A 24,702-nucleotide genomic window follows, 5' to 3' on the forward strand; every position below is an offset into this window, starting at 1 on the left:
CACATGCCGGGACTGATTGCACCGCCACCTGCGGCCAATTACCCAGCGCCTATTTAAGGCAAACTTGAACTTGACTCCAGTGAGAAGTCTTGATTGGCTACGGCTGTCATGCTGAGCGTTCTCTAGTTATTCCTGTTTCTGTATTTTGCTTCATGACTGTTTTCTGCCTGCCCCGACCTTTTGCCTGTTATTCTGACCACGTTTTTGCCTTGCCTACACTGTCGTATTTACCGGCACTGAACTCTGCCTGTTGTTTACGAGATTGTCTATTAAAGCTGCAAATGGATCCTCAGTCTTATGACTCGTCATTACAAAAGCAGACAAAAAGGAGAGAGGTTGACTCAGTCTTTGCATTGTGTGTCTGTGTGTGCCACACTAAGCATGAAGAACAGGAGAAAAAAGGAGGAGAACTGTCTGAGGACTTGAGAACAAAAATTGTGTAAAAATATCAACAATCTCCAGAGATCTAGATTTTCCTTTGTCCACAGTGCGCCACATGATCAAGAAGTTTGCAACCCATGGCCCTGTCGCTAATCTCCCTGGACGTGGACGGAAGAGAAAAATTGATGAAAGGTTGCGACACAGGATAGTGGCTAATCAGCCCCAAACGAGTTCCAAAGAAATTCAAGCAGTCCTGCAGGCTCAGAGTGTATCAGTGTCAGCACAAACTATCCGTCAATGTTTGAATGAAATGAAACGCTGTGGCAGGAGACCCAGCAGGACTCCACTGCTGACACAGAGACATAAAAAAGCAAGATTTCAGTTTGCCAAAATGTACGTGAATAAGTCAAAATCCTTCTGGGAAAATGTCTTGTGGACAGATGAGACCAAGATAGAGCTTTTTGGTAAAGTACATCATTCTACTGTTGAAAATGGAATGAAAAGAACACAGTACCTTCAGTCAAATATGATGGAGGTTCAAAGATGTTTTGGGGTTGTTTTGGTGCCTCGGGCACTGGGTGCCACGACTGTGTGCGAGGCATCATGAAATCTGAGGATTAGCAAAGGATTTTGGGTCACAATGTAGTGCCCAGTGACAGAAAGTCTAAGGCAATTGGTCTTCCAGCAGGACAATGACCCTAAACATGCTTCAAAAAGCACCCAGACATGGATGGCAACAAAGCGCTGGAGAGTTCTGAAGTGGCCAACAATGAGTCCAGATCTAAATCCCATTGAAAACACAGAGAGATCTTAAAATTGCTGTGGGGAAAAGCCGCCCTTCCAATACGAGAGCCCTGGAGCAGTTTGTAAAGGAAGATTGGTCCAAAATTCCAGGTGAGCGATGTAAGAAGCTTATTGATGGTTATAGGAAGCAATTGATTTCAGTTATTTTTTCCAAAGGGTGTGCAACCAAATATTAAGTTAAAGGTGCCAATAATTTTGTCCAGCCCATTTTTGGAGATTTGTGTGAAATTTTTTGTGTTGTTTCAATACACACAAAGGAAAAAACATGTGTATAGCAAAACCTGTTTAATTGCAATACTTTTCTGTGGGAAATACTTCATTTTCTGGAAAAATTTCAGGGGTGCCAACAATTTTGGCCATGACTGTATAATCCAGATGAGTCACCTTTTAATATAATGTCACAGAGCTTCAAGTGAACAGAACTTCAGTAGAGAGCACAGAGAAGGAAGGAGTTTTTTTTTTTTTCACATATAAATCACAACACAGTAAAATTATTTTTTTCACATATCCTAACAAAATACTGAAAAATAGAGAAAAATATCATAAACTACATCAGATATCAGTTAAGATGAGAGATTCAATTGTCAGGCTGTGAGGAGAGTTGATTCCTGAATCATCTGGAAGGAGATTCAGATCATTTTATAACCTCGTTAAACACACTGCTTAATATTCAGATGCATGTAGATAATTAAAGTGAAATGTGAACCTGTTCTCCTGTAGGTAGATTTGACTTTGTGTGAAATGTGATTTAATAATAACATTAAATAACAGTATTTTTAACAAATAAGAATTTGTAGGGTTAGTTATGAAGTTATGAAGTGGCCCCAGGGAGTGGACTCCCTGGGGCCACTTCATAACTAACCCTGCGCTCTGACCCCAACATCCTAACACACTTGGAGGAAAAGAATTTTACTGTACTGTAATAAACATCATTACATTTATTAAATATTAGAAATAGAATGCTAAAGATATAAGAAGCTAAAGATATAAACTCATGGTACATGCATTTACTTCAAATTAATTTTTTATTATTTATAAATTTGTTGAACAAAATGTGGCTGTATTTCTGAATATGATTTCGGTAAGTACTGTAATGGTGGTAATGGAATTGCAAACACATTAAAATTATTCTACCTCTCGTGTCCCTCCAGGTTTGTGTCCTTCAGAAGAAGCATCACAGATGTTTATTGAAAGAAGTTTATTTCATTTTATTACATAATTTATTATTTATATACAAAATAAATTAGTCTCACACATTTCCTAAGGCACATGAATTTTACACAGCATAAATACACAGCGTATTTGTAGAAAATAAATACTGCCTTTATGCACAAATAATAAAAAAATCAAACACTTATGAGAATAAAATCCCTCAGACAAATAAAGAAAATATTTTTATCTTTTAGAGCTTTCCTACAAAAATGTACAATTGTGTACTAGCAGCGCTCCTACAGCAATAATGCTTTTGGTTGTCAATATATTCTGAAAAATAGAAAAGACTGTTCAACATGTTACAGATAAAGGATTCGTAAGCAGCTCTCATACAAAACATAAGAAACAGTCCACAAATATCGTACTGATGTCTGGCAGTGCAAATGTACTTACTGTAGATAGTAAGTGCTTATGTATAAAAGACCAGTCAGTTCTGCCTTTGTTACATTCATATCCACATTGTAATGCATCTAATATTCAGTTACATTTACAGCATTTAGCAGACGCCCTTATCCAGAGTGACGTACATAAGTGCTTAAATCTCTAACACTGAATACACTAATGCTGCTCACTAGGTTACATACTTAAGATACCATGAGTTTAAAACATTTGTTCAAAGTTACAATGAAAAAGTGTCAGGTTTTTTTTTTTTTAAATGCAAAAGATAAGGAAAGAAGTGCTAGTTGAAGTGTTTCCTGAATAAGTAGGTCTTCAACCGCCGCTTGAAAATATCCAGTGACTCAGCTGTCCTCTAGGGGAAGTTCATTCCACCACCTTGGTGCCAGAACAGAGAAGAGTCTTGTAGTATACTTGCCTCTTACCCTGAGAGATGGTGGAACCAGTCGAGCAGTGCTGGTAGATCGGAGGTTGCGGGGTGCAGTGCGAGGAATAATGAGGGCTTTGAGGTAAGAGGGAGCTGGTCCATTTTTGGCTTTGTAGGCCAGCATCAGTGTTTTGAATCTGATGCGTGCAGCTACCGGAAGCCAGTGGAGGGATCGCAGCAGCGGGGTGGTATGCGAGAACTTGGGCAGGTTGAAAACAAGCCGGGCAGCTGCATTTTGGATCATTTGCAGAGGACGGATTGCTTCATAGGTAGAACTGCCAGCAGTGCATTGCAGTAATCCAGTCTAGAAATGACAAGAGACTGAATAAGTACCTGAGCAGTCTGTGTGGACAAAAATGGCCGAATCCTTCTAATGTTGTAGAGAAGAAACCGACATGAGCGAGTCACATTTGCAACATGAGAGGAAAAGGACAGTTGATTATCCATGGTTACCCCAAGGTTGCGAGCTGTGGCTGAAGGGGAGATCAGATCGTTGTGCAAGGATATAGCAAGATCATGACCTGGGGATGAATCACCTGATGATCAGCAGTTCAGTTTTGCTAGGATTGAGCTTAAACTGATGAGCAGTCATCCATGATGTTTCTGGAATTCATGAAATTCATGAAATTTCTGCCAGACATGCTGAGATCCGGTCAGAAACTGTGGCATCTGAGGGTGGGAAAGAGAAGATAAGTTGTGTATCATCAGCATAGCAGTGGTAACAGAACCCATGTGATGAAATAACTTCACCAGGACAGTGAGTATACAAGGAGAAAAGAAGAGGACCAAGTACTGAGCCCTGTGGGACGCCAGTGGAGAGTCTGCGTGGAGCAGATGTCACTCCCCTCCATGTTACTTGATATGAGTGTCCTTCCAGGTAGGAGGCAAACCATTCCCAAGCTGATCCGCAAATCCCAAGACTCTTGAGGGAGGATAAGAGAGTCTTATGGTTGACCGTATCAAACGCTGCTGAAAGGTCAAGGAGGATAAGGACGGTTTCCAACAAAGTTAACGTTTCCATTTTTCTGTTTAAGCTAAGTTGCATAAGTTGCTGAAAGGTCAAGGAGGATAAGGACAGTTCCCAACAAAGTTAACGTTTCCATTTTTCTGTTTAAGCTAAGTTGCATAAGTTGCTGAAAGGTCAAGGAGGATAAGGACAGTTCCCAGCAAAGTTAACGTTTCCATTTTTCTGTTTAAGCTAAGTTGCATAAGTGCACAAGAATTATTGATCAAAAGTTTGGATAAAAACCTTTTGAATTCTCAAAATCTATATAATAGAATACTGTTTCCATAGAAACCATTCATTCACTCTTCACAGTCACATGAATGCAAGGAGACACCAGTGCTTACTGATATGTAGTGAGGTTGGTGACTGGTGAGAAACTCACTCACTCACTCAGGGACTTTTTACACCTGGTCACTTCATGTGTTTTGTCTGATCTGATAGCTATCTGATTTGTTAAAACTGTTCCATTTACAGACCTGGATAATTAACTTTTTGGACATAAGTTGATATTGGTTTTATAATAAACCAGTTTCATCATAAAACTGGAATTGCTGTGTTATTTCTTCTGATTGAAGTGAAATAAGTTACTTATACTCAAAAAAAAAGGTAACAATTTGCATGGTCATGTCTAAGTAGAATGGAATCAAAATGAAGTTAGAATAACTTAAATTATGTCATTTGACCACTTAACCTCTAACCTCTTCAAATTTTTGGTCATATTAAGTCAAAACATGTTGGTTGTACTAAACGAATTGTTTTAGTCTAACTATAAAAGGATCATGATATCTACTTATGAGTGACTGAGTTAAAATTACTTAAAAAGAAGCATGCAAATTGTTACCTTAATTTTTTTTTAACTCGAGCCAGCGTATTTTTTTTTTTTAGAGTGTGATAGAGAGGACTTGTATGGCAGATGCTTCTCAAACGGATAAAAAAAAACCTCTTGCAAGACCTTTTTAACAGAAAACATATCAACAAAGTGTTAGTTTAGTGGTTAGCGGTCTTCCAACACCTAACCTTATAGAACTCAATAACACAGCTATCGGACGCTTTGCCATTTCAATAGAACAAGATTCCACACATCCGCTAAATGAGTATCTAACCCCACTGCCCTCAGGGTGTAGGTTCAGGGCTCTGAGGAGCAGGAGGGCCCGCTTTGGAAGAAGCCTGATTCCCTCAGTCATTAAGTACCTTAACAATAGACATCGCTGTGTGTTATTTTGAATGTTTCTTGACATGTGTGTATTATGACCGTTTATGTTGTGTGTTTCGAACAAGTGCAATGTTGTGGAAAAGAATTTCCCCTTTGCGGACAAAAATGCTTTTAAGTACTATTTTAGCTCAGTCAGCTCCTGTTGTGTGATCTTCTGACAGATTGGAGAGCATCACAACTTCTAGTCAGAAGAGCTGGATGAGTAAACAGATGAAGGACAAGACCATGACCAGTAGATGAGGACACTTCATTCCTGGATCAGCTGGAGAGAGAAACACACACACACACACACACACACACACACACACATACACACTATTCATGTACAATTCCAGTGATTTGTTGATTTACTCCTAAGAAGATATTTTGGTAGCTTGTGGTGGTCAGGGGATCAAACCCCAGCACTGTGAAGCTGCATCTGCTTGTATCACTGTATCACAGCTGACCCTGCACTTTTATATACACTCTGGATGAAGGCCTGTGCCAGATGTCATAAAAATAACAGTGCTACTTACACCTCATTCTAAATAACACAACTATTTATTAGGGAAGAAAATAAAACTGATTTACAGCTGATTAACACACAATGCTGGCATTGACTCACCTGAAGGAACTGGAGTAATACTTCTGTCTTCTTTAGGAGGGAGCTCTAAAAGAAATAAACATTATTAATATCTTGGTACATTTAGAAATCCTCTGTATGAGCACTTCTTACTTCACAGATTTACAGCGTGTGTTATGTGTAAGTCAAAGTCTCTGATATAATTCCCAGTTTTAACTTTTACTCCATTACTGATTTGAACAGACTTTATTAACTTACAGATACACTGTGTGGGATAATTAAGAATAACCAAATGAATATGGTGTTTAATTAAAAGCACTGAAATTGTATTAAAAGGTAAATAAACTGCAAATGAGCAAGAAAATCATTTCAGTTCCTGCAGCTGAGGGAAATAAATGGTTGTTTAATGAAAATGATTGTGATTTAAAATTAGATGGAGTCTAACATTTTTTGTTAAATAGTGAGATTTTCCAGTCATTCCTTTGTTTTCTGATGTGTGTAATGATCAGTGTGTGTTCTACTGACAATAACTCACTCACCATTGACTGAGAGATGAACACTGCTGATCAGCTTTATTTTTGGTGTTTCAGATCTCTTTACCCTGTTTAATCTCCTGGTGCCTCTCATCTCGTAGCTCATGTAGTCAGCTGTATCGTTAAGTTTCAGGTGTTTTAACACCAAGGAACAGTTCCCTTTCCTCAGCTCTTCCTCAGGAACGTCCACACGGCCCTCATATCCCTCACCCTCATATGTCTCCTTACCCCGTCGCTCAAACACAGTCTCAGTATCGATGGTCCACATAATATGTGGTGTTTCAGTGTCTACAGTCTGCAGTTCACACGGCAGGACAGCTGTAGAACCCACATAACCAGACACAGGGATATCAGCTGCAGACAGAGGACCTGAGATGGGAAATTTAAAGTCTAGATAAATCCAGACAGGAAACTTATTAAGAACATTATGTTTTGTCCGTTTTATAAAAAATAAAAAGTTACTTACTCAAAAAAGTAGTGATGCACAGAATACCCAGTGCCCAGGTCATGATGCCCTCAATGTGTGCAGATGTTCTACAACAAACAAATGTCAGGTGTCAAAATTATATATCTAGATATTAGACTTCTTAGTTAATAGACTTATTTAAATCTGTGAATAATTTCAGTTCCATTTTAAATTTTATCTAATCATACAGTATAATGTTTTATACAGTATAACGCTGTAAATCACCATCAGCTTCAGCAGCATGAAATAAATAGTCATGAGGAGAATCATGTCACAGAAACACGTTCAGCTTCAACACGTTCAGCTTCAATCAACACATTCATCTTAACACATTCATCTTAACACACACATCCTAAAACAATAAATAAAACAGGGTTTTTCCTACATTGAAAATTTTTTGGTGGCCACAAAAACGTTTTTTTGTCCCGCAAAAGCTGTATTTGATTAATTGTTTTTTTGTGACCGAAGCAGGCTATTAGGACTGATGGAGAAAACGAGCACGATTCATTATAATGAATGGTTAAAGCAATTTGTCTGCCCGTCAGTGTTTGAATCGGCGTATAACAAATCATTACTTCTTAGAAGAACATACACATCTGAACTGAGAAAGTAAGTGTTTACCCCATTTAGCAAGAGTGTTTAGTAAAATTTAGCCTTAATAACCCACATTATGTATAAGCCTTTGACAATGTGTAGTAAATTACCTATAAAACCATTTAGTTTAATTAGACTGGAGTGAGATGAAACTAGTTCAAAGCACAAAGCAAGTTGTTGCTAGTTAGCTGCTAATTTTAATAAATTTTATATGGTAAAAAATTACACTATTACACTTTTTAATGCTATGTTTTTAATGCAACTTTTTAATTGATATGATTATACTAAAATAATTAACAGGTTCTATCAAAAAAGGATTTTATCTTTCAAAACTATGAAAGCCAGTCGTGGAAAAAAAAAAGAAAAAAGAAAGGAAAAAAGAAATCAAACTGTTTTTGTATTATTTTAAATTTAAAATTCATTGTCAATATTGGGCTTCCGGATCATGTGAGTACTAGGGTACTCTTTGCTGTGTGTGGATGACCAAGTGGGTCAGCCACCACCGAAGACTAATTTTGACCCAGGAAAAACCCTGTAAAACCTTCACACACTATAGACATTTTATCAATGCAAGCTTCATACAGGACTATGACTGACTCACAAGCCCTATGTGGGTATAATCCAGGACATTCTGAACTGTTTAGATAAAATCATCCTGTAAAATATTCAAGGACCAAGAACAGAGTGACCAAAGACTGACTTCAGCTGGGTTAAAGCCAATAACAGACAATAACAGAGGAATCCATTCATCCAGATTTTTGGGTGATTTAGACTTTTATGGCTGATGAACCCTTTCTAATTAACTTTGGGGTGTAATTGCACCAGGGCACTATTTAATCATATCATTTAAACATTTCAAATTGGAAGATGATCAAAACCTACTCCATTCAGTTCAAAGTAATTTGTGCTCACAATAAAAGAACAATTGGTTTTAATTTAAAAGTTTAACATAATTGTTCTTGAACGTCCATGGATCTGGCAATAGCTTTGTACCAGGAGATATTTCGGTGCATTTAAAAAAAAAAAAACAACAACTTATAATTATAATATTATAATTTTCTAATTTTCTATAATTTTTTATATGGAAATGTTAACATGAGTTAAAGCAATAATAAATTCTGAGAGTGATTTTTTTGTGAGATGGGAAATAAATACAAAATACACAAATACAGTTACACAAAACTACAGTTCTATTCTATTAACAACAAAAACAACAACAAGAACATTACAGCGCTATACTGATACCTAGTGGTCAAAAGCAATAGCAAAGGTTATAGGTCAGTATTATTAAATTGTAGACAAATAATTTGGATAGCTAGGCTGGCTTGTATGTTTGGTGTGAAATGGGTGTGGTAGGTTCCCAGTCTCATTTTCGGCCATAGGGTCGAAAATTGCTAGCGGCACCCATGGTGGATATAAAAGATATACAGGTTTGGTGCTATAGACATGAAATATACAGTGTAATATATTATATAGACAAATATACAGGTGCTATAGACATAATATACAGGGGTGGGTAGTCACTGGGAGTAAGGTGTAAGGTTACAGCTCTAGGCAAAAAGCTGTTGGTCAGTGTACTGTGTGTTTTAAACTTACGTTTTAAGTCCAAAATACTGGGGCTGAGAAGACCGTTTTAAAATATTTAAAAAAAAAAAAAAACAGACATAGTGTGGTTTTGTCTAACGTACAGCGACAGTGTTACATTTTAAACTGTTTGTAAGTGTTGTTGTAGTTGTGTGTTATTGTTTGAGTTGTGAGTGTTACTGTAGTTGAACTCGAGGCCAGACAGAGTGTGATTGTGTCTGAAGTGGTGAGACTTTTGAACTCAAAAGCCCGACGTATTGTGGTTGTTTTGTTCTGAAGTCACTGGACCTGTGTATAGTTTAAGGGTGCTTTCACATCTATAGTTCAGTTCATTTGGTCCGGACCAAAAGTAAATAAATGTCCCATTGTAGCTTTGGTCCCAACATCATTCTCCTCCTCATCCTCATCAAAAAGTGAACAAGGACATTGAGAATTTTCTCCCAGCTCTTTGTTAGAGGTTTCATCAATACTCAGTGAAGCATACAGTTTTTTCTTGAACTCTGTTGTGGTGCCATGTTTATTTACAGCTCTGTCATGTTGATTTGTCTTTAGCTCATTATTTACACAGATTTTACAAACTTTCAGTTATTATTTATTTATTTTTACCACTAGTTGCATATGTAACGATTGCTGTCCGTTGTGTGACACACAACCGTCACGAACTTTAGATACACGACGTACACAAGACTCTGGTTGTCTGTTCTTTATTTTTATTCTCCGCAGCATTTGTGATCGTATCTGAGAAATACATCAAAATGTAGAACACTGGGTGAAAACACTGCAGACGTACAGCAAACCACCGCAGCAGTGTCAGTCATTTTCTGCTGAACTCATACAAACTTGTAACAATTCCATATTAACAAAATAACAAAAATAAACATGCAAATCACATACCTGAGAAATACATCAAAATGTAAAACACTGGTTGAAAATAAACCACTGCAGACATAAACCACTGCAATAAGAAAAACATAAAATAAACAAACTTGCTGTCATTAAAGGCAACTGTGTGTGTGTTCCGTTTAGCTATCTGTAGTTATCGGCCACAGCACATTCATTTATCCGAGTGAGACACGAGGCACCACAATAATTACTCAACTCCTGTACATTACTACAAATGATTACATTGGAAAAAAGTCATATTAAACACGCTATTATCACCTTTATGAAAGTACCATAAACAGAAAGGAGAAACACACGTACCCGCAGCAGTGTCAGCCATTTTCTGCTGAACTACGGCAGGCGCGCAAGGACAAAATAATAAAGGTCTACAATGTGTTAACCACTAGGGGCGCCAAAAACACCATTTGACTTAATTTATCCTCTAATTTCATGTAATTCAACAAAATGAATATAATTAGTATTAATGTTCTTTTTAACTCTGTTACACATACTGTCTTACTTTCTGCCTATTTCTTCTATTCCACACCTAGTGCTATTTATTTTTAATTCTTTTTCAGTGTGGAGGATAAACCTTTTTGAAAATGATTGAATACAGTAATGTGGGCGTGGTTTGTTTTTTAGACAAAAATAGATGAATCCGGATTAGTATAGATGTAGTCTGAGTACAAATCGGTTTCAACTGGATCTGAACCAGAAAGTCTACTTCTGCTAGAAATGTTAGTTTGGTTGAAGTGAATGGGGTGTTCCTCTCACACCATAGGTGGGGGAACTCATAAAAGCTTTAAAACTTTAATTCAGATTCTCAGAACTGTCATCATTTCTCACTGCATTTACATTAAATACAAACAATCAGCAGATCTTCCAAAATCCACGAGCTCTACATTTATTCCCACTCCATCACCTGAAACACTGTGGATCTTCAACACATTACTCTACACTAAGACTGGATAGACACAAGACGGGTTTTAAATGTTCACCACTTTTAACGTTGGAGATCACAGACATCAGCACAGATTCAACAGATCTTTAACTTTATAATCCGAACACATTAGACGATTTGACCTGAACACAGCACACCTACCACATTGATGATTCTACAGACACTCCGGTGACTTCACATAATAATAATATAGAAAGTTTCAGCGAAAAACAAAACCGTAACAAAGAATATGGTTGAAATCCAGGCTGAGAAGCTGGTGTAGGAGCTCCTGGTGTTCAGGTTGTCACGTGATGCTCTACACAATCCGGTAAGTAACGCGTTCTACTTCTGCCACAGTTAAACAGTTAGAGTAACGTTTCTGTTGGTACTGAGTTAAATAACTAAAATAATTCTCAAATGTTCTTATAAAGTCTTTAAACAGAACAGAGAAGAAAGGCTTAATGTTAGAAAACTTGTACTTGTAGCCAGGCAAGCGCCTACCAGTAGGGGGTGTGGTTGGCTAATTATCCCAAGACTTTTTAAACAGGCGCTGGGGAAGAGGCCTCGATGTGTAAGCCTTGTTTTAAAAGCAGGCGGGATTTAGTGCTGCTTAATTTGGGTGTGTTTGAATTTGCCCCAGATGAGGTTGACAGAGTGGTTGTTATTTTATATTGTTTAATTTGTTTATTTATTGGGATTTATTTTGCTATGGGAAAATTGTGTTGTTTATTTAGATGCAGGAGATGTCTCCTTACGCTTTAAGGGTCTTCCAGCTAATATAGTAAGACTGTGAGGTGGCGGTCAACATCTTGGACCAATTTTTGATGAGTTATTTACATAAAACATTTCATGTCTTTATGTGTTTGATTGTTGTGTATATGATTTGCTGTCCTATTTTAATAAATCTTTGTACCTTGAGTGATTTGAAGTTTCATTTTTGGGCCCGTGCTCTCGAAGTGTTTCTCTTTCAAACTAATTTTGAAGGTGACGTAGTGTTACACACTCATGAACATATAACTTAAACAAAATAAGTTAATTAAATAAGCTTCATTCATAACAAGGCTTTCATACTTTAAATATCAAAAATAACATTCACAAAGTGCAATTTAAAATGATATATTTTCTTTAATAAAAATAACAGATCTTTACACAGATTGTTCACATAACTACAATGTAAAAAATGTGGAGTGCTTCTACAAAAAAAAAGCTACAAGTAACTCCATTAACTTCACATTATGGAAGATTCTGCTCAATATATAACATCATGCTCATAAAGCCTGTATTTCCTCAAAGGAACCTGTTGTGAATGACACAGTGACGGTCTGATGGTTTTCCTTTTTTTTTCCTTTTGCAAACAAAAGTTCTAAATGTTAAAAAAATTACAAAAACATCTAATTCTTTCTCTTTTTTAAGTAGAACATAAAAAAACATACTACTACTACTACTAATAATAATAATAATAATAACAATAATAACAATAATAATAATAATAAATCAGCAACATTTCCCATTCAGTGCTGGAAAGTGAGTCAGAGTTACACATGTGGCCAGAGGACATTACAGTGATTTTTCTTTTCACATGTGGGTTTATACCTATTAGATTTGGCACAAAACAACTTTTAATCTTTTTTTATAGCGTTACTGAAACCTTGAGGAGCAGAAAAAATTCTGTACTGTTTATTTTTTGTTTTTGTTTTTTCATAAAAAGTTCTAAGCTAATGTGTAAGCTAAAATGTTTCCTAAAAAATATTGGAACCAATAAAAATCTAGAAACATGACACCAGTAAATAGTATAAACTTTACACATAATAAAGCCGAACAAATCTATCCAATATGAATAAACTAAAGAAACAGATGTAAACATTTACAGCATCTAAAAATCTAATTCCAATTCCAAACTTTTACATTTGTTTCAGGATCAGAAATAGTTCACTGATTTTTCCTCTGATATCTAAATCAGCTGTTTTTCCTGCTATCTGTCTGATCCTGATCCTGATCTTGATGGTTTGTTAGATCATGACACAATGGTTCAACACTGCAGACTTTCAACAGAAAGGTGAATTTTCCTCCAGGTGAAAAGTTTACGGTGTTTTTTACAGTGTATATCTGAGTCTTCACTACACAGGAGGCTGTGATGACTTTAACTCCTTACTCCAGGCGTGAAAGAGTAAAAAGGTGAGCAGTGATGTGATGATGACCAGCGGATGAGGAGAGTTCACTCCTGCGTCACCTGGAAGGAGACAAATTCATGGTTGGGATTCAAAAGCAGAAGTTTGAAGAAATTATTTTCCCACACTGTAAACACAGGACCCCAGAAAAGTTTTCACTCCAAACTGATTATTTATTTATTTGTTTAGATTAGATGGGATTTTATTTCTGTGCATTTTAAATATAAAATTGTGATGTGCTGTGATTTAATTTCTATACAGTAAAAAGAGAAATACTTCATGTTGGCATTCTGTATACATGCAGAACAATATTCTACATATACTGCTATACATACAAGGAATACTTTTAATACGCCATACATAAAGCAATAAAATGTAAAAATAAAATAAAATCAACTGAATAAAAGTAAAACAAAATAACCATCAAAATAAATGTTAAATTAAATGGAGAATATAAAAGAATGTTGATTAATAAGAATCTACTGAGCTCATGGTGTTGATTTAAACTCAAAGCTGCTTTATGCTAAATGTTCTGCAGCATTTCAGTTTTCAGTGTATTATCTCCTCTTCTCACCTGAGACAGATGGCTTTTCTGGGGTTTCTTTGTGCGCAGAGATCATAGAAGGAAGAAAAAGAAAGAAAAGAAAAGAAAAGAAAAAAAAAGAAATTAAACCCTGTAATGTAAATATATAAAGTCTACAGGCCAAGATAACATCAGCCATGTGAAGACGGTTCTAATCTAATCTAATCTAATCTAATCTAATCCTTTAAACCACAGCACTGCTGAGTTCTGGACTCTGATTGGTCAGAAGGTGTTGATTAATTCTCTCTAACAGCAGCCCTGACTGTAGCGCTGTTTTATATTAATGCACTTGCTCTCGTACCTTATTGTTTCTATAGCAACAGCTTACAGATTTTTTTTATATCATTGAGATGGTGTTTTCTTTGTGGAGAAATGTGTGTGTGTGTGTGTGTGTGTGTGTGTGTGTGTGTGTGTGTGTGTGTGTGTGTGTGTGTGTGTGTGTAAACAGTTCTTCATTCAGTTTCTCAGTAACATCACAAGCTGTGTGTGTTTTTTGGCTTATAGACGTATCATGACAAGCTGCTATAATGTAAGTGAGAAGATCTTGTCTTCTGGACATTAAAATGTAATGACGAATGGATAAAAAGTACAATGCGACTTTCTTGGATGTATAAAAATGATATAAAAAATTTGTCATATGTAAAAAATTTAATAAAATAATAAAGAAATTTAATAACATAAATTATAAGTAGAAATAAATTGTGAAAGAAATAAAATGAGTTTTTATCGGTTCCTTATTTCTGATGCCTGTCTGGAGGCTTACCATCGACTGAGAGTTCTACACTCTGAGTGAACCTCTTCAGGTAGCTCCTGTAGATTCCTGCATCAGTAACACTGATGTTCTTCATCACCAGAGAGCAGTTCCCTTTACGCAGCTCGTCCTCAGGAACGTCCACACGACCCTCGTATCCCTCCCCCTGATACGAGTCGTTATCCAGACGCATAAACACCACCTTTTGATCCGTGCGCCACCCGACATACAGTCTCTGGAGAGACATCACCTTAAATTTACATGGCAGGACAACAGTGAATCCCTCTCTAGCAGATATATTCTGAGGAACTGCAGACAGAGGAAGATGAAAAAACGAGTATTTAGCAACATTTCAGGAATTTTCTCTTATTTCTCATAATGTTTTATTAAAGTTCGTTACCTGCACAGTTAGCAAACCAAGACGTGAGTAGAAAGGAGAGAAGTTTTGAAGAACAGTCTCTGCACATTTTCTACATCAAAACAAAGTTAAATGTTAATAAACCTGTCGTTTATACATTTATACTACAGAGTTCGAGGAATAAGGACACATTATCACACTAATAAGTGCTTTATGTGGACATTAAAATGGATTTGCTGCCTTTTGGTGTTATAATCAGCTCCACTTTTCTCTTCTGGAAGGTTTTCCACTAGATGTAGACAACTGTGGGGTTTTGTGTGAATCATTCAGCTACAAGAGCATCAGTGAGATCAGACTCTGATGTTGGGATGTTAAGGAGACTCCAGTTCCAGTCAGGGCTCAGTGCAGGACACTCCAGTTCTTCACTCCAACCTTCACCTCCACATATTTATATTTGCAGCTTTTGACAGATGCAGACTTACATTTTTATCTAAATTTTATACAACTGATCAATTGAGATTTAAGGGCCTTACTCAAGGGCCCCAGCAGTGGCAGCTCTTGGGCCTGGGATTTGAACTCACAACCATCTTAACCACTGAGCTACTACATCCCACACAATGTCTTCATGGAGCTGTTTTGTGCACAGGGGTATCGCTTTGCTGGTACAGGAAACGGTTCTTCCCTAAACATCTGCACATGACAGAATCACATGATTGTCTAAACCATTGTACCTCCTCCAGCACACTTTACTGTTGGTTCTGAGTTCTCCTGACATCCTCCAAACCCTAGTAGTAGTTCAACACATCTAAACATGATATGTTGTAAAGCTGGCATCCTGTGTGTCACAGTTATAGTCACTGAGCTCTAAGTTGTCTATAGTGTTGATAACAGAAACCTCTTTAGTGAAGTGTTTATCATTTCAGTTTCATTTGTTTCACCAATTTAATGAACAATTTGATATTTTCTTAATTATTTAATTCATAATTATATCGAACAAAACATCTGAGTTATCTATATTGAGGTAAAACTCTAAAGGTAATGCCATTCATTTCATTTTACACATTCTTTGAATTTTAGAACAGTTTTAATATAAAAGGTTTATTTTTCTCTAAGGGTTCAATATAAATCCCCTTTTGTGTTTCAAAAAAAGAATATTAACTGGCCCAGTTCAGAACCTCAGGGTTCTATATAGAACCCAATAGAAGCTCTTTATTAAGAATGAACCTTTAATATTGTTCACTGGGAAATGCAGAATAAATTTAGAATGTTTTAAGACATGTAATTAGACCATAAGTAATTAAACTTTGTGCATCTTAACAGGTACAAAAATAAAATCTAAACACTGTACAGTTGATGCTACAGTCACAACAACAAGGGAAATAAATGTCTTAATCTCTAATAAAATAATTACAGACTATCCAAGATTATAAACTCATTCATGGTGATATTTAAACTTTAAAACATAATTAAGCCAAATAAGAAAAGACACTACAGATAAAAATTTCTTTAGCCTAAACTGTATATTGATTATATACAAACATTTTGATTATTAAAATTATATTAAACTAATCAAAGTTCAGAAGTTTATTAACTGTTGGGTTTGATTTTTGTCCACTGTCCAGTTGCATTAACACAATATATCAGTTACTTAACACACAGTTTATTAATACATGTCCTGATAAACTCCAGACCAGCTGAATTCCCTTTTGCCCTGGATAACAGTTACAGTAAATCCTACTTACCCCAACAGCAGCTGTGAAACATCCTGCTTTGTCAGTGAACGTGTCTTGGACAGATCAGATCTCCTCACACCAGTCTCTCTGTTTCTCCTGTAAACAACTGAACACCTCAGTTAGGTAGTGGACCTGCTGTGACTCACAGTATCACTGCATTCACTTTTACTTTATCTGTTATTTGATGCTTTCTGTTGATTATGACAGGAACATTACTGCCCCCTACTGGAAACCCGGTTAAACCTCACATGACATCTACGTGATAGCTGTGAAAGAACAGCTGACCTTCAGGGATCACATGCACTGTGGTCATCTGAATATTACAGTGGGTCAGTTGACAGACAGACAGACAGACAGACAGACAGACAGACAGACAGACAGATAGATAGATAGATAGATAGATAGATAGATAGATAGATAGATAGATAGATAGATAGATAGATAGATAGATAGATAGATAGACACATTCTATGTGCTGTCCTGGTTTAAGGCCTGAGTAACCATGTAGCACAAAGTCTATTACTTTAATCAGTTTTATGATTCACCACTAGAGGGCACATGTCTTTAACACGGATCCCTATATACCTTTCCGTTAAGACCATGTGCTTTATACCTCACACAAATTAGGTATCATTTTTATTTTTACCTGTTTGCTCACACACACACACACACACACACACACACACACACACACACACACACACACACACACACACACACTTTTATTCTTACCTGTTTGCGCTCTCTCTCTCTCTCTCACACACACACACACACACACACACACACACACACACACACACACACACACACACACACACACACACACAGTGACCTGTTCCCATGTTTAAAGTTCATTATCATTAAAGTTATTAGCTGTAGCTCTCCTTACTCTCTAAACAGAGTCACCAGATTTAAAGGACTGAACATTTCAGTCATCACTTCTACATACAGCATAAAACACATCATCATCTTCTCTCTTTCTGTGTTGCCAGATCTCATTAAAATCCCTGAGAAGTTAAACTGAAATGTTCTCCTGCTCCTCACAGTTGTACACTTGTTCACAGTGTAGATGAATCACACTGAAATCTTCCCTCTGTCTCTTTATTGACTCTATAATCCGAGCCCATGGTGCTATTCTCAGTCCCTGTGTAGTGACTGACATACAGAGACAGACACGAGGCACAGTGGAGCTCTGCCCTGTCTGATAATGACAGAATATAAAGATTTAATACACAGGTAGTTATTAAAACACACACAATTCTCTGCTTAAGGCAATATAATGTACATAATACAAGCATATATACAGACAAGCTAACACTGTTGGGCCCCTGAGTAAGGCCCTTAACCCTCTCTGCTCCAGGGCCTCTGTATCATGACTGACACTGAGCTCTGATCTTAACCTCCAAAGTTGTGATATATGAAGAAATAATTTCATTGTGCTGTAATGTATATGTGACAAAAATAAATAAAGAAATAAAGGCATCATCTTATTTATGTTAGATACTATCTGCTATGCAGCACACACAGACATGTGCACACACACAGACATGTGCACACACACAGACATGTGCACACACACAGACATGTGCATACATACACGAAACTCCTCTGTAATAAAACCTCAGTAGCAGTACATTATATTAATTTATATTGCTGAGAGGAGGAGGGACACAGTGGCTTAGTAGTTAGCACGTTCGCCTCAAACCTCCAGGGTTGGTGGCTCGATTCCCTCCTCCGCCTTGTGTGTTTGGAGTTTGCATGTTCCCCCCGTGCCTCGGGGGTTTCCTCCCCCGGTCCAAAGATATGCATGGTAGGTTGATTGGCATCTCTGGAAAATTGTCCGCAGTGTGTGAATGTGTGAGTGAATGAGAGCGTGTGTGTGCCCTGTGATGGGTTGGCACTCCGTCCAGGGTGTATCCTGTCTCGATGCCTGATGAAGCCTGAGGCTCCCCGTGACCCGAGAAGTTCAGATAAGCGGTAGGAAATTAATAAATGCTGAGAGGAGCTGAACCCAGGTTCCTCCTCAACTATAAAGTTCCTACACATGACTTCAGCCATTGTACATACTGTGTCCACTGCTGCAATGTAAACACAACAAACCACATCAAAATAAAACAACAAATAAAAATATAAATGTAAAAATTCCTGCTGTTCTCAGTTCATTATTTAGTGTAACATCACATGACCAAGACCAAGTCAGGTTAGATAGAAGAGTAACTGATGGTCCATGATGTGTGATCTGAGAGTTCTGCAGTAAATCAGAAGAATTCATCGAGGTCAATCTGAGTGACAGAGACGACCATCTGAAAGGAGAGGAGAAGGTGGTGAAAAAAAACAACAACTCTATACCATGTAAAAAATGTTAGAAAGTATAAAGTTAAAAAAAATGCTTCTTCTGGCAAAAGTTTCTAATTTTGTCTAATGTACATTTAAAATAACAGTAACCCAAAGTAGTCAGGGAGGGTTGCCATGTTTCTGTAAACTCCTCACCTGAACTACAACCAAAACCCAATTTTATTCTTCTGTTTAACAAAAAAGTGGTTACAATTTAATTTATCTTTTTTTTTAATTATTCAAATGTTTTCGTACCTGATCATTGGAGATTCTGGCACGTCGGCAACCTGATGATAGGTGATGATTTTCCGTTTCCAGAAACATAAGAAATATTTAAAAATTATAATATTATACAATAAATTTAGACACATGTTAAACACAATTACCACAAAAATTCACTCTGATTCTTTCAGACATTAAATCTACAATTTTAACCAGTTTTACCTTTCACACAGCAGTAGTACACAGACACACAGATGATGACGATTACAATCACAACAGGGAAAATAATCCAGTTGTTCCCTCCAGTCTGGTGTGAGTCTGAATCCTCTGATGAAGATCCTCCCTCATTAACACTGCCCTCTAAAATACACATTAAACCACACAGAGATATCAGTACAGTGCTGAGGAAAACGTGTCCTCAAAGAAAATCTATCAAACATCAGACTACATTTGCTGATATTGTTCAGTGTTTTTCAGCCATACATGCAGATGATGTCATCACTGATCCTTAAATAATAATCAGTGTTGTGCTGCTATAATAATATGAAGTGTTTTATTAAAGTTTATCCAGGAACAATAAGAGATGTTTTGAACTGGAGCTCACACCAGATTAAGAAAAGCCCTGTACTTTAGACACACCCCCTTGTCACGTCATTAAAATCTAACCAGGTTCCTTTTTCCATCCTAATGTACTGCTTTTTCACATGAAACCCTGTTCAGAGTGAAAGGATCACAAACACTGGGTCACTTTCATTTATTCTACATTTATAATGTTTTAATCAACTGGAAACGGAAAGTGAAGATATTTTATCAATGTCAGATCAGAGTTATTGGTTAAGAACCATTTCAGTACTTTATCAGATCACAAGGCTCTTAGATGAGGATTGAGTGTTGATTATTGAGAGGAAGTGACTGAGTGTGTGCTGAAACAGTAGTGAAATACAGGACAGGAGGTGTGTGTTCTCCTCACTCAGTCTAACACAGCCATGAAAAGCTTTAGAATGATCTGTGGGAACATTAAACTGTGTAGTTCTCTCTCAACCAGGACTGAAAAACACTGACATCTACAGGAAACATGCTGCTCAAGTCACTCAGTAACTTTCCAGACATTTTAAACTTTGTGTACTGATATGTGTCGTACTCAGTATCGTCTGAGATTAATCCACTTACCAACAACTGACAGTTTAACCTTCTGGACCAAGACAGATTCCTGTGTGTCTGTAATTAACATGGAGCTGCTGTAGATTTCTGTATCATTAACACTGATGTTCTTCATCACCAGGGAACAGTTTCCTTTAAGCAGCTCATCCTCAGGAACGTCCACACGACCCTTATGTCCTTCACCCTCATATGAATCTTTCCCCTTTCGCTCAAACACAGTCTCAAAATCAATAAACCACTGAACGTAAGGAGTTTTGATGGACAGATGACTCCAATCACACGGCAGGACAACTGTGGAACCCACTGGAGCTGATATCTGAAGAGCTTCAGAGACACAGAAAAACCTTTTAGGAAATGATCTGATGTTAGGAACTTTATATTTTTATTTCTTTTATAGAAACTGATTGTTTTTGTTGTCCTGTGAGCTTCATATCTGATCACTTGTTCTTGTCCACATGAAAGTAAAAGTTTTTTAATTGTTGCTGCAGGATCTCAGTCCTGATGAACATCTCTAAACTCACCCAGATGACCTCTGAACCTTTCTGACAAACTTTCTACAAATAAAATATTGTCTGTGTCTTATTTATGTCTGTATTTGTGTATTTTTCTAACACATCATCTGTTAACTCTAAATAAAGTATTGATTCCTCTCTATAATAGATGTTGTTATTGTTCCTTATTTCCAGCTCTGTTATCTGAGACACTGTGACTTCTATAATTAGTCAAAATTTTACACTGAACAGTTTACTCACCATCAACTGAGAGTCTAACACTGTTCATTTCTTTCGCTTCCCCAGTCTTAATAAAGACGGTATGTACCATTTTAAAGGTTTTGTCATCAGTAAATCTGACGTTCTTCAACACCAGGGAACAGTTTCCTTTACGCAGCTCGTCCACAGGAACATCCACACGTCCTTCATATCCTGATCCTGAATATGTAACATCACTGCTTCTCTCAAACACAATGTCTTTATTGAACTGCCACCTAATAAATGATGTTGGTTTGAACTCTTCAGTCAGTTTACACGGCAGGATGACTGTGGAACCCACTTGAGCTGATACAGTAACCAGAGATTCTGCACTGTCTGTGGGAGAAACATTACAATCTACAGGATTTGTAACATTTGACAAAACATTGTTGTGATATTTGATTCAATAGAAGGACACTTCTGTCTTGTTGGTGTTGTAGAACCTGCTCACTCACCCACACAGGCACAGACCCATAAGATGGAAATATAAAGGAGGGACATGATGTCTGGAAGACTCTTGTGGAGTGTTGGCAGATTTTCTGAAACAAACAAACAGAGACACGTTATAAATAAAAGCTACAGAACAGCTGACTGATTTCACACACAGCTCTTAATAAAACTGCTGAGGGAGAAAATTAAAAACTCAGATTTACCTCAGAGACAGAAGAACATTTCCTGTGATTCAGTGTGAAGTAGATAAAGTTTATGAGCTGCTTTTGTCCCTCGTCATTAACAGTGACATATTACAGCAACACCCGGACTGCAGGAAGCTTTTACTTTCTGTTTCTCATTACGTTTGGTAATTACAGCTAGTCACTAACTACATAATATACACAATGTTATGACTGATTTTCCTCCTCCTCTCAGTGTCCCGATTCCGTTTGTTGGTGTAAATAATCCACAGTGTTTGGTGTAGATTAGATTATTTCCTGCTTCTGGAAATACTTTACTTTTCTTCTTCTTTTTCCGTGTTCTTCCGTGTTCCTCTTCTTCTTCTTTTGATTTTTATTGGCAGAAGGCAAACCAACTTAAAGTGTATTTACCGCCACCTACTGGACTGGAGTGTGACGCGCATAATGGCTGGGAAGTTTTAGTTAGTTAGTTAGTTAGTTAGTTAGATAGATAGATAGATAGATAGATAGATAGATAGATAGATAGATAGATAGATAGATAGATAGATAGATAGATAGATAGATAGATAGATAGATAGATAGATAGTCATTCATTCGTTCATTCATTCATTCATTCATTCATTCATTCATCTTCTACCGCTTATCACGGGGAGCCTGTGCCTATCTCAGGCGTCATCGGGCATCGAGGCAGGATACACCCTGGATGGAGTGCCAACCCATCACAGGGCACACACACACTCTCATTCACTCACACACACACACACTACGGACAATTTTCCAGAGATGCCAATCAACCTACCATGCATGTCTTTGGACCGGGGGAGGAAACCGGAGTACCCGGAGGAAACCCCCGAGGCACGGGGGGAACATGCAAACTCCACACACACAAGGCGGAGGCGAGAATCGAACCCCCAACCCTGGAGGTGTGATAAATAAATAAATAAATAAATAAATAAATAAATAAATAAATAAATAATACAACTACATGTTAAATTCTATCGATCAGTTCTGTTTGTTTTAAGAAAATAATTAATTCCTGGAATATCCTAGACTGTTTTGATTCATTTCCTAATAGAACCTGAAGAGATAAATAATTTATACTAAACGATCTAAAGCTTGAATTAGTTTAATTCTTGCTCCTTCATATGCATCACACTCTATAAGTATGTACTCTACTGATTCTGCTTGACCACATTATCACAGTTTCCATTTTCATGTTTCCCCATTTTATACAGACCCTGATTTAATGCACAATGTCCAAGACACATTCTTGACATTAACACATCTTCTTTTCTGTTGCCAAACTTTCTTCTTTCTAGCCCTACTTTCTATTGAATATGATGAAAGCATCTACCTTTTGTTTCACTATCCCACTCCTTCTGCCATTTCTTTCTCGTTTCTTTTACAATTAACCATTTTTTTCTGCTTTACTCATTGACACTTTAATGTCAATTTGTGCATGCTTCAAAGCCTGTTTATCCAGATGGTCTACCCCCTCATTTCCTTCCACACCCATATGTGATGGTATCCACAGGAAATTTACCATATTTTCAGATTGTCTTATTGTAAATAGACTCTGCATCATTTCAATTATCATATTTTGTCTTGCTGTTGATATTTCAATTAATCAGCTGTTTAAAACTGAAAGGGAATCTGTACAAATTACTGCTTTTTTGCTGTACATCTTCTATCCACTGGAATACTAGAAATATTGCTGTTATCTCTGCAGTAAAAACAGATACATGATCTGAAATTTATTTGCATATTTTGACTTTGATTTGGGGAATATATACTGCTGATGCTTTTCTTCCAGATTCAGGGTTTTTGGGGAAATCTGTGTATATTTGTAATATGCTATAATATGATTGTTTGATGTATTGTTGCACTGCTTTATTTGTTAACATATTTCTTTATATAACTGAATGTCAACTACTGGCATAGGGAAAAGCCAAGGAGGAATTGTTGAAGTTGCCACAGAAGGAGCAATATTAATGTCACTAATTCTGTGCTTCCTCATTTGCAGTCCATCCAAAGCTTGATAGTCTTTTATATTCATATTCCCAGCAATTCTTCAAACGGAAACTGCATTCATTAGCCCAAATTTCTACTTTTTTAACAGCGTCCTGCATACACTTCTCCACATGACCCACATTGTCACCCCTTTTCCACAGCACGCCATCATCTGCATACAGAGATCTTCCTATCCTCATGTCTATCTGATTAAAAATATCATTGATCATTAGTTTAAACAGAATGAGACTGCTAACACTTCCTTGAGGTGTTCCATTCTCTATTTGATATATCTGAGACAATTCAGACCCCACCCTAACTTGTATAGTTCTTTTAAACAAGAAATTCTTGATCCAATTATATATTCTTAATTTTATTTCCATTTTTATCATTTTATTAATAGTCCCTCTTTCTACATCATGTCGTAAGCTTTTTCAACATCAAAAAATACTCCTACTAACACTTCCATGTTTACTTGTGCCTTTCTTATTTCAGCTTTCAAACACAGCACAGAGTCCATTGTGTTTCGCCCTTTCCAAAAACCACTTTGATATGGTGAGAAAATGTTATTCTTCTCAATGATATACAAGAAATCTGCTCATTACCATACGTTCTATTAGTTTGCAAAGGTTTGAAGTTAATGCAATGGGCCTGTAATTATTTGGTTGTGCATGCTCTTTGCCTGGCTTTGCTATTGGTACTATAACACCATGCTTCCAGTCAGCATGTAACTTCCCTGACTCCCACACCTTATTAAAAAGACAAGATTATACTTGATGTCTCTGATAGATGTTTTACCATCTCATAGCAAATATCATCTTGTCCTGGTGAAGTTTGTTTAACTCCTGCAAGCGCTTTCTTCAGCTCATATAGAGTAAACTCTGAATCTAATGTACATCCAGATGGTCCTTTTTCCTTCTAATAGTTGAGGGTACTTATTCAGGATATGTTCCCTATACCTTCTCATTTTATCTGACAAATTTGAACTATTGTGCACTTTA

General features: G+C 36.9%; 2 protein-coding genes across 10 annotated transcripts; both read right to left on the minus strand.

Moving 5' to 3' along the window:
* Window positions 1–4,092: 4,092 nt before the first annotated feature.
* On the minus strand, window positions 4,093–11,909 carry LOC113634393. Of its 6 annotated transcripts, none has more exons than XM_047820000.1 (6): window positions 10,382–10,416; window positions 10,073–10,133; window positions 7,001–7,068; window positions 6,541–6,924; window positions 6,044–6,088; window positions 4,093–5,701 (listed from the first exon to the last, which is right to left on the minus strand). In XM_047820000.1, exons 1-6 carry the CDS (start codon window positions 10,398–10,400, stop codon window positions 5,625–5,627), a joined length of 654 nt encoding a protein of 217 aa, XP_047675956.1. In that variant the 5' UTR covers window positions 10,401–10,416; the 3' UTR covers window positions 4,093–5,624. The 6 variants fall into 6 exon arrangements, with proteins under 6 accessions (XP_047675956.1, XP_047675958.1, XP_026989121.1 ...); XM_047820002.1 differs by having other exon boundaries at window positions 6,541–6,852; window positions 10,382–10,415; XM_027133320.2 differs by having other exon boundaries at window positions 6,541–6,903; window positions 10,382–10,415.
* Window positions 11,910–12,142: 233 nt separating this feature from the next.
* On the minus strand, window positions 12,143–16,986 carry LOC125145774 (programmed cell death 1 ligand 1-like). Of its 4 annotated transcripts, none has more exons than XM_047820015.1 (5): window positions 16,603–16,986; window positions 14,903–14,972; window positions 14,515–14,811; window positions 13,743–13,769; window positions 12,143–13,230 (listed from the first exon to the last, which is right to left on the minus strand). In XM_047820015.1, exons 2-5 carry the CDS (start codon window positions 14,967–14,969, stop codon window positions 13,118–13,120), a joined length of 504 nt encoding a protein of 167 aa, XP_047675971.1. In that variant the 5' UTR covers window positions 14,970–14,972; window positions 16,603–16,986; the 3' UTR covers window positions 12,143–13,117. The 4 variants fall into 4 exon arrangements, with proteins under 4 accessions (XP_047675971.1, XP_047675973.1, XP_047675975.1 ...); XM_047820017.1 differs by having other exon boundaries at window positions 14,515–14,737; window positions 16,603–16,983; XM_047820019.1 differs by lacking the exon at window positions 14,903–14,972 and having other exon boundaries at window positions 14,515–14,737; window positions 16,603–16,983.
* Window positions 16,987–24,702: the final 7,716 nt, after the last annotated feature.

The sequence above is a fragment of the Tachysurus fulvidraco genome, chromosome 10 (genome assembly GCF_022655615.1).
Source record: "Tachysurus fulvidraco isolate hzauxx_2018 chromosome 10, HZAU_PFXX_2.0, whole genome shotgun sequence".
Lineage (NCBI taxonomy): Eukaryota > Metazoa > Chordata > Actinopteri > Siluriformes > Bagridae > Tachysurus > Tachysurus fulvidraco.